Source organism: Ctenopharyngodon idella, chromosome 19, assembly GCF_019924925.1.
Source record: "Ctenopharyngodon idella isolate HZGC_01 chromosome 19, HZGC01, whole genome shotgun sequence".
NCBI lineage: Eukaryota > Metazoa > Chordata > Actinopteri > Cypriniformes > Xenocyprididae > Ctenopharyngodon > Ctenopharyngodon idella.
This window is the reverse complement of record NC_067238.1, coordinates 24104829-24125276: the sequence shown is the minus strand read 5'-3', so window position 1 is coordinate 24125276 and position 20448 is coordinate 24104829. Positions and strand designations below refer to the sequence as shown.

Genomic DNA, 20448 nt, shown 5'->3' with positions numbered 1-20448 from the left:
ATTGTACATTAAAATATACGGTGTATAAATTATTGTGATGATAATTAAATATTTAGTAATTGTGTGGATTTTTTTTATTTAGGCTGGTTTTATTGTTTAGTCTGTCATGATTAATGTTTTTGTTTTTCAGTCCTCTTGTAGAAGCCTCAAATTGGTTGAGCTGGATGAAAGGACTAGTGACTCGTCGTGCATTAACTAAATGATATAGGATTAATATAGATAAAAACAATGGTTTATTTTGTGGTCAGCATTATGAACCTCACGTTGGCAGTGCAAGCAGCTCATTCCTAGTGAATTGTAAACTTTCACATTGCTGTGTGCGAAAAAGGATCCATACAGAATAGCAGTCCTGCGAAATCTGACAAACGTAAACAAACTTGACAAAAAGTAGGCACACACTTTATATTTCACATCTACTCCCAAATATTTGCTCATAAGGACTTGCAAAATCTTTTTACACGTCATTAAAGATAGTAAACATATGGAAGTCTCTTCTGGCATCCACTTCCTGCATCCACATGGGACTGTCGCTGCGGGTGAGAGGTCAATTGTTGACTTCCATATATCCAGTAATATTATGCTGCGGCATCCCAGGACAATGTGACCCTCCTCGGATCACCTTCATTAGCTAGTTGAAGCGCCTCGGAGTGCAAGTGAGCGCACGGGAGGGCCAGGATTACACCCAGGGTGTGCACCGACCGCTCTCCAGCCGCACCATCTCCAACTCCGGCGGCAGTTTGACGGTAGCGCGGGGAGGTAAGGCGGATAACTGCGTGTAGGGCATATAGCTATTCATGCTAGCGGCAATACAGTTACTTTAGCGCTCTGTGCATCAAAGCTGTGCTACTATGAAGGCATCTCACACCCGCAGTCATAACAAGTGATATTGCGAGACGCGAATCTGTTACAAAAACTAAAGCAGCGACTTTTTTTTGTTGTAGTGCATGACTTTTACGCGTTGTCTGCTAGAAGTAAAAGCCGTGCCCAAGTCATTGGGTTCAGCTGCAAGTGTGAAAACAAAGGCGAAGATAATTCATTCTTGTATGCAGTTGCACAGCAGCGCGTGCCCGCTGGGGCTAGCCAGTTAGCGCGAGCCTGACACAAAATAAAGTCATGATTATTACAGACGTGCATTAGCTGTTATTGAAGGTCGTTATTAAAGCAAACCGTACCCGAGTTGTTTGTATCGTTACTCTAGCATGAATAACGGACACATGCTGACTGGCTGTTAGCAGTTATTTTGATGTTTTGACAGCCCCCCTTGTCCCCTGCGGGTGACTCCTCGACCATGCGACAGTGGTGCCTTCCTGCTGTGGCTCCACGCGCCGAACCGCTCCCAACGGGCCGATTATCACCTCAAATCTCAGGTAGGACAACAAATAAGATGTGAAACATTTTTTTTATGAAGTTACTCTAGCTAGATTTGGATTCCCTGAAGGAATGTCAGTGTTTGCAAGGTAGCAAAATAATTGAATTGTAAAGTACAAGGATAGATAGAAAAGAAAAAGATCGGCAGTAATGTGAAATATAAAAGAATAACTAGATGTGTCCAGTGTAGACTGTATGACTATTTATTCTGTGGAACATAAATGGTAATTTAAAAAAAAAAAAAAAAAAAGAATCCTGCTCACTCTTTTCCATATAATGGGGCTGTTTATGTACCATAAAAGTATAATTAAAGTGGTCTGTATGATATATTCCAAGTCTTATGGAATAGCTTTGTGTAATTCAGTTCAATTCAAATTTATTTTATTTTTACAATGCGTATAGTTTCAAAGTGTAAGAAACATACTTAAACTTTAAGTAAAAAATTCCATATTTTTATGCTCTTTTTCTTGTTTTTTCTGTGCAAAAATGACCACAAGCCTCTTCTCCATTCATAATGCGCTCTGTTTGTTTGAGTGTTCCAACCAGCATGGCATGAGTTTAGGGGTGGGACATCTGTTTTGCTGACCAATAGCAGATTTTTGCTATTCTATTAGTGTCCACTCACATTTCAGCGGCTTTGGTTCCGAAAGTATTTTTCTTATTTATTTTTTTCCCATAGGGATTTTAAAACATAGTCTTCGTTTAAGACGTACACCTTCCTATCCTTAAGCCATTGTGTTGTTGTTTTGGTGGTATGTTTAGGATCATTGTCGTGTTGGAAGGTGAATGAATGTTTGTCGAAAAGCAAACACAGCACACCACCCGAAAGCTGTGGTGAGGCGTGGTGGTGGCAGCAGTATGTTGTGGGGGTGTTTCTCTTCAGCGGAGACTGGGTGATTGGTCAGGATTGAAGGGAAAATGGACGCTGCCAAGTACATCCAAATTCTTGAGGAAAACCTGCGTCCCTCTGCTAGGTGGCTGAAGATGGGAAGGTCATTCACCTTCCAACACGACAGTGATCCTAAACATACTGCCAAAAGAACAATGCAATGCCTTAAGGATAGGAAGGTGAATGTCCTTGAGCGGCCAAGCCAGAGTCCTGACTTAATGGATTAGTTCACTTCAGAATTAAAATTTGCTGATAATTTGCTCACCCCCATGTCATTCAAGATGTTTGTCTTTCTTTCTTCAGTCGAAATGAAATTATTGTTTTTGTGGAAAACATTCCAGGATTTTTCCATATACTGGACTTTACTGGTGTACAACGAGTTGAAGGTCCAAATTGCAGTTTAAATGCAGCTTCAAAGGGCTCTACACAATCCCAGCCGAGGAATAAGGGTCTTATCTAGTGAAACGATTGGTCATTTTCTTAAAAAAAAAAAAAAAAACAATTTAGACTTTTTAACCACAAATGCTCATTGTTCTGCAATGCGCAACGCATTACGTAATCACGTTGGAAAGGTCACGCGTGAAGTAGGCGGAAGTACAGATCCAGTGTTTACAAAGCGAATGTGCAAAGACTAAGCCAAACGCCCTTTACAAAAAAAAAAGAAAAAAAAGTAAAACAACGCTGTCGGACGATTTTGAAGTTGGAGGAGAAAATAAGATTGTGGTACTTTCGCCTACGTCACGCGTGACCTTTCCAATGTGATTACATAATGCGTAGCACATCGCAGAGCTAGTGCTAGACAAGCATTTGTGGTTAAAAAGTATATAAATTTTATTATGACTGATAGAAAATGACTGATCGTTTCACTAGATAAGACCCTTATTCCTCGGCTGGTATCGTGTAAACGAAATTTGCCTGAACTTGAGCAAAGAAGGATGGGCAAATATTCCCCAATCTAGGTGTGCAAAGCTAGTACAGCCATATCCAAAAAGATTAATGGCTGTAATTAAAGCAAAAGGTGGATCTACGAAGTATTAAATCAGGGGACTGAGGACTTTTCCAATCCTATTATTCTGGTTTTTCAGGTTTTTATTAATTTTCAGAACTTTTGCCTTTTTATTTTATTTTTTCTTGTTGTCAAAATTTGTAAATAAAGCTGGAAAAGTTTTTTTATTTATTATTATTTTTTTTTCCTCTCTCCTCTTTGGAATGGGGTTTGATTTCAGGCTGTACGACAAAGTAACTATTTCAAAGGGGTATGATGATTTTCTATAGGCACTGTAGTTTTTCACAGTACTTTTTACCAGAACTGTTGCTGTTTTTTGTGGTGCAGAAACTACACACTTCTCATTTAAAGAAGAATGAATAAACTTCACTAATTTCTACAGGTTAGTATAAATATCAACACAATGTAATTTGCTTTATTTTTTGCCTTTTCTTCTCCATCAGATGCCAGGATGGAGTGTTGTGATGTGGAGCCACGCTATACGATTGAACAGATCGACCTGCTCCAGCGTTTAAGGCTGTCAGGGATGACCAAACCTCAGATCATTCAAGCCCTCGAGTCTTTAGAGAGGCTTGATCCAGACCATCGTACCCCATGCTGCAACAATCACTCGGCCCCACCCAGTGCCCCTACCTCCGCAGCCCCTGCTGCCCCCTCGTCCTCCTCCTCTTCCTCCTCCTCTCTTACCTCAGCCACCACACAGACCCCCGTCATGGATGCTGCATTATCACCTAGCAACAGCTACGATGCCTCGCCTCCACCCCTGTACCCACCCAGCGGAGTTCAGAGGTCGTTTAGTTACGACTTGGCAGAAGAGGACTGGGATCTGGAGGAGAAGGTGGAGGAATACATGAGGTAACTGTTATGAGTGCACTATATCAGCTGCTTCTGTGGGATTCTCTTCTCAGGTCTACTGAGAGGTAGAGATTAATATAACAGCTGATAATGACAGTGAACGTCCCCGAGCAACAGTGTAATTTTCAGAGAACAAAAGCCCTTTCTGAATCAGGTCAGGTGGACAGTTGGTTTAGATGGTTACTTTTTGTAGCTTTCCTTTGGATCTGCCACAGAATATGTTCCCCATTTAAACATATATTATGCAAAACCCCAATTTTACACACATTTTATGAAATCGTTTAAAGCTGCTAATGTTTTTAATGCTTAATGAAATTTAAAATGTAATGTTTTGACTCTTTCTCAAAGTAATGCTTGTCTTTGTTTGGACTGTAGGAGGGACAGTAACCTTGTGAAAGAAGAGATAAAAGCTTTTCTCAATAACAGAAGAATCTCACAGGCAATTGTTGGACAAGTCACAGGTACTCTGAATGCTTTCAGTCTTGCAATGGAAAAAAAAAGTGTATGGAACAAAGTATTTTGCATACTAAAACCGTTTAACCTATATTCATTTACTGTACATTCACAAGGTATTAATTATTTCCTGTGCTGAACAGGAGAAATATATTAGTAATATTTTTATTTACTAGCACATCAAGAATGTCAGACAGAGAAAATCTAGGCCAACAACAGCTTCGATAACCAAAACGTTGACATGGTGGAAAAAAATCAGCAAGCATGTGAAACTGATAATATCTTGCTGGAAAGAGGTCACAGCTGATGAGACAAGTGCATAGAGAAATTCAAATGGATATCGAACATGACTGCACAACAAACTCGCTCAAGTCTGTGGAAGCAACTGATAGCGAGTCCAGTTTGCATGTTCATTCCTTAGTTAATAAATTTCCTATTACATTACACAGACTATTATTACACAGATTATACTATACAGTGAATGATCTACACTGCATCTCATAAAATACACAGAGTACAAAATCAAAATCAGTTTATTTTATAATAGTTAATAGTGTGTCAGAAGTTTGTTTGAAATTAAAGTTTGTTGATCACATGCAGAACTTTTATTTAACAATTTTATTTAAACAATATTTTAAAAATGGAGCCTGTATATTAATATAAAATCACACCAGTTGAATATATATTAGTTATAGTATTATGTGCTTTTGTCTTTTTTTTGTAACGTTACAATAAGATTCCATTTGTTCATTTAGTTAACTACATTAGTTAACATGAACAATTAAAAAATATTCTATTAAAGTGTTTTAATTAATGTTAATTTAATGATAAAAATTTACTAATACATTATTAAAATCAAAGTTGTATTTGTTAATATTATGTAATGGACCTGAGCAACACAATGAACAATTTTAACTAACATTAAAATATATGAATAAATACTGTAATGAATAAATTGCTCATAGTTAATGTATTAACTAACATTAACTAATGGGACCTTACATTAAAGTGTTACCTTTCTTTAAATATTACAATTTAGTAAATATTAGTATTAGTAAATATTACTATTTAGTATAATTTTTTTTTTTTTTTTTTTTAAAGTTTTAGTTCAGTTTTATTCTTTATTTATTTCCAGCTAGTAATTTTAGTGATTCAACTTAAACCTATTTCAGTTAGTTGCCAAAGCAACATAAGTTTTTCATCTGATATTTATATTTTATTTTATTTCAGCTTTATTTACAAAAATGTTTTTAATAGTTTTAGTTAACACTGGCATGAAGTTAGTGTCACTGATCACTTTTCATATTTGGTTTTATTCTGGTGTGTTATACTTTTCCTGTCATTTCTCTCACTGATTTCCTTTTTTATGACTGTGTGATATTCTGCAGGTATCAGTCAGAGCTACATCTCCCAGTGGCTTCTGCAGCAGGGGCTGGAGATGAGCGACTCCAAACGCAGGGCGTTCTATCGCTGGTACCTGCTGGAGCGCAACAGCCCAGGTGAGTTGTGGTTCCTCAGCAGGGAGATGACTTGCCAAAAACAAGGGCGTGGCCTGAATTTTAGGCTCGAGGCTGCCTAATGTTTTTATTTATTTATTTTTTTGGTCTTCACTTGCCATTCTGCCATATCTTCCCTATATAGATTGCATGGTCCTTGAGGGCTTTACATTGAAAATTCAGTGTTTGATAAAGACAATATATTGGAAGGACATGCCATGTCACTGCACCGAATTGAAATTCAATCAACTGGTGTCATTTCCCATCAGTTATGTGCTTAGGGTAATGCTGTTCTTGGCACATTTAAGAAGTGTAGGTTGTTGCAGTCAGAAATGAGCTTTAAAGCCTCTTAGGCTGTAACACCGCCAACACTCGCATCATCTCGCATTTATAATATAGAGAATGTGTTGATGCTTGAAGGAGCTAATTAAGTAATGTGGAGCCCTCCAGGACCATTTCTGCTCCCCATCTCCCAGGTTAGACCCTCTTCTGTAGCTCTCAGTCCTGATCCTGGGTTTGTCAAGTGCTGGTTTTCATGTCCTCTTTGCACTGAAGTGCAGTTAACACCCGACCCTACTAACAGAGCCCTGAGCATGACGCTTTTACATTCTCTACAGCGCTAGAGAATTGAGCATGGCTCCAAGAACCTAATCACTTTGAATGTCTATTAACGCTGCTATCTTCAATTAATTTTTACTTACTTTAACAATCTACAAGAATTTTCATTGAGCACTATGTTAATATTTGTTAACGGTCGTCACCATTAATTGCAAGTTTTCGGCCTCTCGAAGGGACCCTAGTTAACACAGTTTTCTGATTGCCCAAATGGGTTAAAGGAATCAGATGGAGTGAAAACCAGCATGCTCAGGTCCCCAGGAGCAGGACTGACACTCCCTGGAATAGGCAGAGAGAACTGCTGATGCACCTCCTCCCCTGGTACTCTGCTCACCAAGCCCAGTCAGGTAATGTCCATGCAGCAGGGAAACACAGCTTGAAGGGATAGTTCACCCAAAAATGAAAACTCTGTCATTACTCAGCCTAATGTTGTTCCAAACCTGTATGAATTTCTTTCTTCGGTTGAACACAAAAGAAGATATTTTGTCCGTCAACTGTCTGGTTACCAACATCTTCAAAATATCTTGTTTTGTGTTCAACCGAAGAATGAAATTCATACAGGTTTGGAACAACATTAGGGTGAGTAAATGATGACAGAATGTTCATTTTTTGGGTGATCTATCCCTTTAAGTTGACCAATACAAATGATTTAGGAAATTAATATTTGTTCTCTTTGAGTCTTAAATCACCTTTAACAAACAATACACAGAAGTCATTCATTTCCAATGAAGAGCAGTACAGGAGCTGTGTAGAGTTCCGATCATATGCGTATGTGCAATTTTTGGATCCAATTTGAACTTTTGAACTTTTGTAGATCTGTCCAGATGTGATGTATTTTAATTAAAACTTTTTTGAGTGCGAGGTGAGAGTTACAATACCACTACCAATATTTTTGCACTAAAATGTTATTCTTTAATAACTACATAAATAATTATGTCTGAAATAATTATTATATAATGATTATTATTTAGTTGATTCACCCTAGAAACCCTACTATGCTTCAGTGTTATTTTAGTATCATTAAGATACTATTATAGTTATTAAAATTTTGAATTATTAGTTTTTATTTTATATTTTCCGGGTTCATTTTAATTTTAGTTAATGTTTTAGTAATTCTGTTGACATTTTTATTATTATTATTTTTTAAATGTTTATATCGTTTTTATTCAATTTTATTTCAGTTGTAGCTACTATTTAGTATCTATTTTAGTAAACTAAATTAAAATAAGAAATCTTGCCTTGGCAACTAGCTGAAATAAAAGTTTTTGTTTATTTTATTTTATTTCAGTTTTTTTATGGTTTTGGTTTTAGTTTACAATAATAACCCTGCTATTTTTTTTTTTCAGACATATTGACAGTCAGTTGCTTTGTGTGGAAATAATCATATACTTTTATTCTTCATGACCAAGTTTTGTGCAAATGGCACTAAATACAACAATTGTTTGCGAATGTTGGAAATGGTGGAAAGGCGGCTTTAGAATCTTTTAGAAATGCTCTTTAGACTTAAAGGGATAGTTCATCAAAAATAACACCCTCGTGTCATTCTAAACCTTTATGATTTTCTTTCTTGCGTGGAACACAAACTGAGAAATTTAAAAGAAGATTTAACACAATGAAAATGAATGGGGACCAGGGACAGCTATGGCCATGATTCACTTTCATTGTATGGAAAGAGCAGCATGGACATCCTTCTCTAAGTATCTCATTTTGTGTTCTATGAAAGAAAAACAGTCATGCTGTTTTGGAACAACTTTAGGGTGAGTGAGTAACAGAATTTGTATTTTTTGGTGAACCATCCTTTTAATTTTTATTTAGCTACATGTGCAGTGAATTCATATTTCACTCTTATTTTGGTTTGTGTGCAATAATGTTCACAACAGGTGCCACATTGTCCATGCGTTCACTGGTTAAAGAGGAGCCCGACTGGAGGTTGGCTGGAAGTCCCGCAGACAGGGCAGCAGTTGGGCCTTTTAGACTGCGTAGAGGTAGTCGCTTCACTTGGAGAAAGGAGTGCCAGTCGATTATGGAGAGGTAAATGACAGAGCTTTACTCTCTTTGGCACTAGGTTCAGACAGTAATTGTTTCTCAGGGTGACATCTGTAAAAGAACATATATATATATATATATATATATATATATATATATATGGGTCCTTAGAGATAAAACTCACAAAGACACATACATGATGCAGTTAAATACGGTCCTCGCTCTTCTTAATCACGTCTTTTACACATAAGAGACTATTTACTGGAGTGATAACTGCATAGTACAATGAGTTCACTCTGAGTTTTGACATATTATCAATTAATATAAAAAAACAAAAACAATAATCATCCATCCAAACAGGGTTTTTGATTTACCATAGGAATTCTGAATTTCGTGATGGCACAATGTTGTCATTTTAATTTAATAGTGAGGTATGGTGACAGTGTACCTATAAAAGTGGAACATTTTCTCCATTCACAAGCATTTTTCCACTTAATGTCATTGTTGTGAAGAAAATAGCCTATTTTATTAGTCAGTGTTCTAAAGCCATTACTGTTTTCTATTGGTTGAACAATGATCATGATATCCCAAGTCTTGTTCTGATTCACTTTGCTTGTTCTCATAGTTTCTTTATAGAGAATCAGTATCCTGATGAGGCCAAAAGAGAAGAAATTGCCAATGCCTGTAATGCTGTCATTCAAAAACCTGGTAAGTGATTGCAATCAGTATCTAAGCCGCCTCAGAACCAGTCATAGGCATGCCATCTTTGTTGCAAATGTACCCCTGCCTCACTCAATGCACTGAATGCCAATTGAATTTCTTGTATACATGTTGTTTCAGGATGCAAACTGTCAGAGTTTGAAAGAGTCACTGCGCTCAAAGTGTACAACTGGTTTGCCAATCGGAGGAAGGAGATGAAAAGACGTGCCAACATAGGTGAGGCTGTAAGAATGATAGTCTGACACTCTCTGATTTAAGTGACACACCAGCAGAAGTTTATCTAGGATGCCTAAAGTTTTAGTTTTTCCCTCCAGTACTCCATGTAGAATATTCCTCACATTAAGCCTCCAAAAACAAAATCACATAGTGCCTGTCTGTGGGCTATCTATATTTGTGTGATTATGAAGTACCATTCAAATGTTTTCATTTAAATTTTTTTTTAAAGAGTTCATGAACTGCATTGTTTTATTGTTTTATAATGTTTCCGGGGGTGCACTTATAATGTTAGTATGCTTTTTATATCAAAAATTGTAGAAATAAAGGGCATTTTTCCTACCCTGATTTTAGCGCTTTTATTTGAACGCTCTGTTTTAAGGGCCATGTCTGCTGTGAGACTTCAGTGTAAACGCCCACTGCTGTGATTGGCTAACATCTTTCCATTTGAAATAGCCAAGTATTACTCTCTCTTTTAGCACGTTGTGAAAAGTGCTGCATTACATTTAGATCTATGGCATTATATTTAGATCGTGGCATGTAAGGTTGCAGTAATGAACAGCTGAGCAGTGATCTCGTCATTGCAACTCAATTTCTGCACCCTAACGAATGCTTTCATTATAACTAATAGTGCAACTAAGAGATTCGTTGAATAAAACGTGAGTTTTGGCGTGTGTCACTGATAAACTATCACTAAAAAAAATATCAGACCAGGCATTGGAACAGTAGAAGTAACTCAAGTTACTTACACGTTGTTGCATTATTGTCGAGTCCATATCGTAAAAGACTTACCGAAGAATCCACAGACCCCTTTAATGTTTCTGAATAACCAAGGCTGCATTTATTTGATCAAAATGCATAACAATCAAGCAATACAGTAAAAACAGTCAAACATTGTTACAATTTTAAAATAGCTTTTCTATTTGAATAGTTATTCCAGTGATGACAAACTGAATTTTCAGCATCAATACTCCAGTCTTCAGTGTCATATGATGTTTCAGAAATCATTCTAATATGCTGATTTGTTGTTCAAGAAACATTTCCTATCAGTTGTGCTGCTTAATATTTTTGTGGAAACCATGATGCATTTCTTCAGGATTCTTTGATGAATAGAAAGTTCAAAAGAACAGCATTTATTTGAAGTAGAAATCTTTTATAACATTATAAATATTTTTACCAATTGAATGCATCCTTGCTGAATAAAAGTATTCATTTCTTTAAAAAAAAAAAACCTGATCCCAAATATTTGAACGTTAGTGTATAATCACGTGACTTGTGGACAGGTAATTAGATGTTGTTGTTGTTGTTGTTGTTGTTGTTGTTGTTTTTATTTATTTTTATTGGAAGCATTCATTTTAATTTCAGACAGACATTATTTTTCTTGACAGGAAAGCCTTTGCGGGAGTCTGGATGCTACATATTAACTTTTAAACTGTCACAGTTATATCTCTTTATACTAAACACACTTTCTCTCTGTTTCACTCAGAGGCTGCCATACTAGAGAGCCATGGGATAGAGGTGCCGAGCCCCAGCTGCCACTCCAACAGCGAAGAGGTCGAGACTCAGGAGTTTGGAGATCAAGTCATGAGTCAGCGGTTCTCTGAGCAGGTTAGAGGTTGTTGTAAATGCACTACTTGGACTGCTTTGATAGTCAGGATTGTTTGCTTAAATGTGATGGGTTTGTTTCCAGGAGGATCTCTCCCAGAGAAAAGACATTGAGCCAGAAGGTGTCATGCTACCTCCTGTGGAAGTGGTGTCTCTTCCAAGCCCGGCCTCTCAACTCATGGAGCGGAAGCTGGATGAATCGAAAAGAGAGGCTAATGATGACGATTAACCAATGAGCCGAGTCATACTTTTGTTCCAAAGTGGCTTGACATGGTTGTTTTCAGCCAAGCCTGACACTCTAAATTCTCTGGTGCCTCTAGTGTTAGGGAGGCCACTCTATGTATCTACAGTAATCACGCTTGTAGTAACGGCAATATTTACTCTATATAGTATATTGTGCATTCCAAGACCGTCTTAACGCTTCCCGTGAGAGGGAAAGATGCATAAGGTGCAAACTAGTAACTTTCTCATCACGCCAAAACTGTTTTCTTTCATTTCTCATATACAACAGTTTCACTTGGTATTATCTCGAGCGAGCAGTCTAGAGAAAACCTGCAGGACAGGTGTTAGATTAGACAGAAGGGGCGCACTGAACACAGTTTGGAGTCTGTGTGAATTTTAGGAGCTTAACAGTCTCTTAATTGTCATATGCAATAGTTAAAGGACAAGATGGGACATATACACCCCTGATAGACACAAACTCAGGTAGATCCAAACTTGGCAGTTGAACGAGATCACAGTTTTCACCATCATGGAAATCAGTGTTTCTCACAATAATGGTTAATTGTGTAGAAATGTGACTTATCATGCATACCAAACTGTATATATTGTTTTTCACTTTTTTTTCAGGTGTAATCTGAAAGTAATATTCAGATTATCATGGCTCTGTTTTTGTATACACAACGATTGTAAGCTCTTTGTATCCAGCTACTTAAGCTATACTGACCCTGACTAGTGTGAGGGGTCTAAAATGCTTCAAAAGTTTCCCCCCTAAGGTATTATTTGCTATAAGCGTTATTTACTTACCTCTTTAATAAGGTAATGCAGTATGTAAAACTACAAGTATAATATCAGCATCTAATGCAACAAGCTGCTTTTCAATGGATTGATTGATTTACACAGTTTGATTTTCTGTGTCGTAACGAAAGCCAAAGCTCGGCCAAGTTGTAAAACAATGCATTTTACATGAACCAAGTCAAATGGATTAAACGATTGCTTACGGCACATCAACGTGCCTCGGTGAGAAATGCTTTGAGCGCGTAAAGGCTTTAAGCTGCACAGTATGATTATTCTGGCCTATCAGCTCTGTACACAAAGAGGAAACAATGCTGCACGCTGTCAAGGCCCCCTACTCTGTGCTTTTTTTCCTAATGATAAAATAAAATGAATAGACAAATGTAGTGTTGAGTTTGAGTTCAATTTGTGTTTGGGAAGGTATGCTCATTTTTACAACTTTTTTTTAAGGTAAAACTTACATTACATATGTAGCGCATAAAGAAGTTGCATTTATTTGACCTTAAAAACAGTAATATTGTGGAATATTATTACAATTTAAAAGAACTGTTTTCTATTTTAATATTTTAAAATGTAATTTATTCTTGTGATGGCAAAGCTGAATGTTCAGCAGCCATTACTCCAGTTGAAATAGAAAGTTTTTTTTAAACATACTGTCACTTTTCATCGATTTAAAGCATCCTTACTAAATAAAAGTATTAAAAAAAAATGAAATTATTTGTTAAAAAAACAAAAAAACAATCCAAGGTATGAATACTCTATCTCCTACTGACTTTTCCACTTTCTTCAAAATGTAATCAAAAGTAAAAATGTGTGATGTATTCTTTGCTGACCTACATAATCCTGTCAAATAAATTGCGCTTAGTCTGTTTTAAATGTTTTTTTTATCATGACTGCAGCCTTTTACAGTGATATTTACTGTTTACCTTGTTTTAAAGGTATATTTGATTTTGCTTTTCAGTTTAGGCTCAAATGTGATTGGCTTTTGAGAATCTTATATAGCAGTAATACAGCTTGTTTCTGTGTGTGTGTGTGTGTGTGTGTGTGTGTGTGTGTGTGTGTGGTTGACGACAAATCCAGCTCTGCAGTGGGATGATGATTGTGTTACTTACTTTTTTGATGGTTTTCATACCAGACGCCTTTACTAAAGGCACTATTTCATGCGGAGTACCACTTCTTTCTCTTCAGACTTATTTTCCAAACAATACGCTAGATGGGTGGTCGGTGGTGGTTCAGCTATGTTATAAACTGTGTTTTATACCGTTAAAAGCTACATCCTGTTGATCCAAGACTGCGGGTTCACTGGTTAATGCTAGTTTCACTGTCATCTTGCTTCACTCAGCAGCACCATCCTGTTTTCCCTTCACATTTCTTCTCAGCTAACAGGGAACGTTGCCACAAGTTTTGTCAAGGTTATGTAAATGTTAAGTTAAAGCGTTCTTTAAATAATAATACTATTCTTTAAATATAATAATACTTGAATTTGATTGGTCGTGTTGCTGCTGTCCATGGTGCTGCAGGTGCACGCGCGTCGGAACAACACCGTATAATAGACACTGTCTTTCATACACTTGAAGGGAGTTATAAATCCTGTCAAATATTCCAGGAACTTGATCTCGAAAAATGAACAGAAAACTGTCTAACAGAATCTCTAAAAATATAATCATTCTGAATGGTTGTTTGTCGCAGGGAAGATGGATTGTGGAAAATTACACAACTTCACAATCAAGGCGTTAGGGCTGTTTACACTAGAACGGCTAAATTGCCTTGGCAAGCGTTATTGTGGCGGATCCATCATCGCAAACAAGTGGCAAGTAGTCTCTGCAGCTCACTGTCTCTCCCTGTAAATACACTCACAAATATAAATATCTAAAAATTAAAGTATTTTGCTAGCTAGTCAACGTGGTCATCATCATTTTCACATTATTGTATACATAATAAAAATGAACAAAGACATTTCCAGCACTGTATGTCTCCGCTTCTACATGATAAATAGGTTACTGTCACTTTAAGTAATATTCTGTTATTTTCAACCTAATGTACTGCATATGTGGAATGCTTATGCGTGTCGGTAGTCAACTATAATAATTATTATTAACATTTACAAAAATGAATTGTTGTAAATGTTTACTACTTGTACTTTTTTTCTAATGTGTCTGTAAGGTCTGGGTGTCTCTAGAGAGCAGCATCTGCTGATGGTCACAGTTGCTTCATTTTCTTGTTATTCTGGACTGGCAGGGTGATTCTAGAGGTCTACTTGTGTGTGAGGCTGATAACACTTGGTATCCGCTAGGGATCACTAGCTGGGGATTGGGCTGAGAAGAACCTTTACAGGCACATTTCTCAGTATCTTGACTGGATTAAGAGCTCCATGGCCAGTGGTGAGTGTATTAATCAGCAGTATTATATTCTTGGACATTAAAAGCTATTAAGGTATTAAATTAACTTTTTTATTGATCAGACTTAATATTATCCTAATTTGTCATGACAAAAAACCTCAAGTCTCAGTTTTTGAGTTAAAGTGATTTTTGTGAACAGCCATTGTTTGCCATTGTAATATCTGATAAATCTCTTACTAAAGGTAAAATTATAATTCAAGTTCCACTTCGATCTTAATTAGCCATTTATGTAGTCCATGGGTGATTTTAGCAACAAATACATTTTAACTACTGAAACATGAAATGACTTGGATTATACTAAAAAACATCAGTAGGCCTATAAAGCAGTATGTCTCAGCTGATTTATTTGTACAGCAGTTTGGTCAGCAGTTGTTGTTTTTAAATGTGCTTTATAAATAATGATTTATATAAAGACTGCATGATTTCACTCTTGATTTGTTTTTGTTTTTTTTTAAATATAGATTAGAGTTATATTATAACTATAGAATATTATAGTATATTAATAATAATTTATTCATTTAAATAGGCCTACCTTTAAGTCATCCTGCGGGCCCCTTGGAAGTTAGCTGAGGCCCCTGGTTGAGAACCACTGGTATTTATGAGATGATTTTCTCAGAACATGACCAGTAGAGGGCAATGACGTTTATAATGTATCTGTTGATAGCCAATTCAGAGAGTATGAGACACTCCCTGCGTTCCATTCGGAAGGGCTCATCCCTATGCCCTAATCCCTTCAAAGGGTTCACCCTCCAGAGTGAGAGCTTCGAAAGGATGAAGGGAGTAGGGTTTTTTTTTTTTGGAACGCACTTCTGCGTTATCAAGAGAATCAAGGAGGCGCCTTTGTCTTTTCCCCCCTGGTGTGCTCTTTGTATTAATACGCATTCATTTGCTGTAGTAACAATTATAAGCTACTGCCGGTCTTTTTTTACGTTAAATATAATGTATATTGTGTACTATGTATTTGAAACATTTGAATGGACTGATAAAGGTAGCTGTAAAGTATTTTTGTTGAAGTACAATGTCATTTTGACCATAATAATGTACCAAATCTAATTCATATAAATATTACAGTAGTAGGCTATAGAAAAATACTATACAGGTAAAATCGAACTTTTTTTTTTATTGCAAGAAAAGAAACAGCACTGCATTAAATACATTAATATAAATGAAAGAAGAAAAAAAGAGCATACAGACAAATAACAATGGCACCTCAACCAGTAAGAAAAATATGGTCATAGTTCTTAAGAAACTTGTTGTTCTTGTTGTTATCAATGAGTTTAAGAGATTTAACAACAAGGGAAATCTCAGCAATGTAGACGTCAAATCTAGGCAAAGTCTTGAGAAAGTTGTTTTTGTGAATAAAAAATTTACAATGCAACACAAAGAAATTAACAAGATAAATAGCATAGTCACTCCTAGAAAAATAAAGGAATATATCCTTCAAAAATAAAATTTAAATCACATTTGATAAAAGGAGAAAGATAACAACTTAAGTTCTCCCAAAGAGATTTAACATGATTGCAATGGTAGAATAAGTGAAGCAAAGTTTCTTCCTCAACTTTGCAAAATACACACAAGTCAGAGAGATCAACAAAAGAGGCAATTTGGGAGTTGGTTGGGTAAACATTATGTAAAATTTTGAAGTGTACCTCTCTTATTTTATTGGACATACAATATTTTTTCAATATTGCTCTCTTCCAGTGAATACTGTCAAAAAAAATTGTTCCAGAAAAATTTACATCTAGGGGATGTATTAACTTTGTAATGTAACAATTGCTTTATATGTTTACTGTTACATTTTTTATCAAGAAGGGAAACTCCATTCAATAAAAGTTTAGGCATAATTGTTTTTCTCTCATTAAAGAAAAGGTGTGTTTTAAATAAGTGCACATAGCTTGGAGATAAAGCTTTGATGACAGAATTGAAAGTTCTAGCAGGCAAAGGGAAATTATACAAAGACATAAATTCTTCATATTCCAGTATACTGCCATCATTATTAAATAAATCCAAAACAAAAACAATACCTCTATCATACCACTTGTCCATAAAAAAGGATTTGTTTCAGATTAAAATATTCAAGTTATTCCACAGAATTTCTTTGTGGGGAGAAAAGTTGTGCACGTAACACAATTTCCAAGCAAGTAAAACTTGTTGGTGAAATTTAGAGAGAGAAACTGGTAATTTAGAAGGGGTAAAATTACACTTTAAAAGAAATTCTAAGCCACCTAATTTATGAAATATGGCGTTGGGGATACAGTACCAAATTGAGTCAGTACTACAAAGACATTTTTTTAACCAACTAATTCTAAAAGAGCTGACAAGATCCTTAAAATGTAAAACTTCTAGTCCACCCTCAGAATGTCTATTAGACAGAACAGATTTCCTAACTTTGTGAGATCTGTTCTTCCAAATAAAATTCAATAACATTTTGTCAATATCATCACAAATTTTGTCGCTAACAAATAAAGATAAAGAGGGATAAACACAACGAGACAAACCCTATGCTTTGATAAGAACTCTGCCATAGATTGACAAGTCTCATGGTAACCAACAATTAAAGATTGTTCTAGTTTTCGTTATTTTAGGTGAAAAATTATGTTGTTGGCGGAGCAATCTATCTTTATTAAGGAAAATCCCCAGGTACTTGATACAGTCTTTTACGGGTATATGGTGTATCAATGGTTGTTGAGTGTCATAAAGACAAAATAGTTCACACTTTAATAAATTTAAACATAAGCCTGAGGCTTCAGGAAAAGTATTTAATAATATTGATACTCAGTGGAATTTGACTTTGGTCTTTAAGAAATACAGTAGTATCATCAGCTAGTTGAGATATTTTAAATTCTTAACCAAATATAGAGATACCTTTTAAAATAGGATTTTGTAAAATATCAATTGATAACAATTCAACAGCTAGAAGAAAAAGAAATGGGGAAATGGGGCAACCTTGACGGACTTCTCTATCACAATTAAAGCGTTTAGTAGTTTGAAAGCCAACCAAAACTGAGGAGTTAATGTCATTATAAAGCATTTTCACCATGTTAATGAAAGTACATCCAAAACCAAAAACGCTAAGAGATTTAAACAAAAATTGGTGTTCTAAAGAGTCAAACGCTTTATAAAAATCCAAAAACATTATAATAGCATCTGAATCAATATTCTTTGAATAATCAATGAGATCGAGAACTAATCTTATGTTGGAACTAATATGTCTATTTTTCATAAATCCATTTTGTGTTTCGGCAATTATACAGTTAAGGCCAGATTTTAAACAAACTGCCAAAATTAAAGCAAATAATTTATAATCAACATTTAACAGTGATATTGGTCTCCAGTTCTCAATTAAAAGCAGTTTTAGGGATCAGAGAAATAAGATCCTGCTTCATTGTGGGAGTCATCTCTCCTTTTTTAATACAGTCTTTAAACAAATTATGTAAAGGTTGTTTTAAGACGTCCCAAAAATGTAAATAAAATTCAACAGACAAGCCATCAGTACCTGGAGATTTTCCCCTCTTCATAGAATTCAGTGCAGGTAAAATCGAACTCCGAGCCTCCTGTACCTATTCTATGACGTCAAACAACTTCCCTGTGCAAAGGATCATGGGGGCCCGAAGTGTCCATCAGTTGTACCCTTCGAAATCCTTCATTCCGAAGGGACCTTTGAAGTGGCCAGTTTTGAGCACTTTGGTTTGGAACGACCCTTCAATATGGCGGCCACGATTGTTTTCAGTCTGAAGTGAGAAGTGGAGAGCGATATATCCCGTTTGGAACGCACCGACTATCATCAGTGTATCATGTAGGCTACAGTAGGGCAGTTTGATAGACATATTTTTCTATACATAACATTTTAGTGCATATCACTCAGGCCGTCTTCACTAATTGTAAGTCATCATCAATGCTGCATTAACTGATTATATGTAATCTGGATTACGTAACCAGTTTCCAAAAAATATACATACTTGTAATTAGATCATTCACATTTTAAAATACTCATAATCAGACTACAGTTACGTTTTTGTTGATTACATAGTTACTTAATATTCATAATTTAATGATTCTCATTTATTCTTTTTTTACCTTTCAAGTTGTCCTTTCTAAAACAGACGATTGCTCATGTGTTCAGAAAATCTTCTTAGATTATATTACTAAATACAGTTTTCATCATGTAATTTAAAAAAAGTAATCTACCCAACAGTTATGTAATCAGATTACTTTTTTCAAGTAACAAGTAATGCATTACTTTTCAATTTACAAAAAAATATCTCACTTACTTAATGTAAAGTAATGTAAAATTATTTTATTTTTTACATTTATTGAGTGACGCCTCTCCTGTCCCCATGTTGAAACATGAGTAATGGGTGGAGGAGTTGTGTGTGCTGTATAAACATGATATACAAATAAGCAGCAATGACTTTGGATAAACATATTTGTGTTTCATTTTTTTTTCGCCCTCTACTGTACAGGTGTGAATTTGCATTTTCTTTAGCCTACGGCTTATTCATTTCTCTTTTGGTGTGAAAGGGACTTTAAATTTGCCAAAAATAGAAGTTTTTGTTTTTGTTGTTATTAAAAAACAAAGAAACATGCCTAGCCCAGTTGAGAAAAAGTAACACAAAAGTAATAACACATTACTTTCCATAAAAAGTAACTAAGCAAAGCAATTACTTTTTTTAGGGAGTAACTCAATATTGTAACACATTACTTTTAAAAGTAGCTTTCCCCAAAACTGCTCCCCAACTCTGGTCATTATAATGATTAACTTTGCAGTGAAAATACTGATACTATTCTACTGTAATGGAGGCCAGCTAGTGAGAGCTGTGCAGGTAAAACTCACTCCCCTGATCTCAAGAGGCACACTAGCGACTGACGCTAGGCTGCAGTCTTTAGTGTCCTTGTTAGCGTGCCTGCCTCCCATGCTGGAAACGCTGGTTAGAGTCCTGCTCGGAGTGGGGCGAGTAGGATCGGAGGGGTTATGCTAGACTAGCTTTCCTAGTTTGCAAGTTTGTTACACATCAAAAAAAATAGTTAAATTAGCCACAGTCCGTGTAGTATAGTGTAAAATGGGGTGAGATGAAAGCACTGCATCAAAGCAACAATACAATTATGCTAAAGATTTCCCAGTTCCATACTCAAGGAACAAGCTCAGATTTCCTGAACAGGAGAAGCTTTAATCTATACAGGCTACCTTATTTTCATGTTGACAGGAAAATATCTACAGTGCCTGTTCCTCTGTGTGGGTTATATTCCTTCTTTAGTGTTCTTTCTCTCCGTGGCCCCTCCCCGTGGGAAAGCTGGCCTTGTGTGATTGTGGTGGCCCATACTGGAAGCTGTGGTTACAGCACTGACTCTACTGGTGCCAAAAAATGAGGACTAGACCCACACGTCCACACACACATTCATGCCTAAACATTCACCAACATAAACACACTACGCTCACACGCGAGTCTCTCTACACACAATCACACAAGCTACTCGCTTGAGAATCTGCCCCATGTTTCCTCGTTGTGCCACATCCCTCACAGACACACAGTCCCGCCACAGTCTAGCACACGCATACACACATTCCATGCCCATTTTAAAGTTCAAACTGGGGAAAACGCACAACCAAACAACAACCCAAGAATCAAAAAAAGATAAAAAGGAGAAAAAAAAAAGGCATCACTTCTCCATCACATCATCATCGACCAACACTTTGATGTGTTGTTTTAATTGCCCTTTTGGTGGTAAAACACATGATTATTCAGTTTTCATGGTCAACACAAATCTTAATTTGAGACCGTCTTTTAAATGATGCATACCATCTTTCCGGTGGTGTTATTGGAAAGCTGT

General features: G+C 36.1%; 1 protein-coding gene across 2 annotated transcripts; it reads left to right on the top strand.

Moving 5' to 3' along the window:
* The first annotated feature begins 253 nt into the window (after positions 1–253).
* Positions 254–12606, top strand: zgc:91944 (uncharacterized protein LOC436941 homolog). 2 transcript variants are annotated; one of them, XM_051872583.1, is made up of 11 exons: positions 254–756; positions 1256–1367; positions 3707–4118; positions 4494–4579; positions 5960–6070; positions 6904–7029; positions 8563–8713; positions 9294–9376; positions 9509–9604; positions 11088–11209; positions 11292–12606. In XM_051872583.1, the coding sequence occupies exons 2-11, from the start codon at positions 1289–1291 to the stop codon at positions 11433–11435; spliced, it is 1410 nt and encodes a 469-aa protein (XP_051728543.1). In that variant the 5' UTR covers positions 254–756; positions 1256–1288; the 3' UTR covers positions 11436–12606. The 2 variants fall into 2 exon arrangements, with proteins under 2 accessions (XP_051728543.1, XP_051728544.1); XM_051872584.1 differs by lacking the exon at positions 6904–7029.
* Positions 12607–20448: the final 7842 nt, after the last annotated feature.

Excerpts from the sequence above, each read along its gene's own strand:
- zgc:91944 (XM_051872583.1), top strand. The coding sequence starts at position 1,289 with ATGCGACAGTGGTGCCTTCCTGCTGTGGCTCCACGCGCCGAACCGCTC. Across the intron at positions 1,368-3,706 it reads ATTATCACCTCAAATCTCAG|ATGCCAGGATGGAGTGTTGT; the intron begins GTAGGACAACAA and ends CTTCTCCATCAG. Across the intron at positions 4,119-4,493 it reads AAGGTGGAGGAATACATGAG|GAGGGACAGTAACCTTGTGA; the intron begins GTAACTGTTATG and ends TTTGGACTGTAG.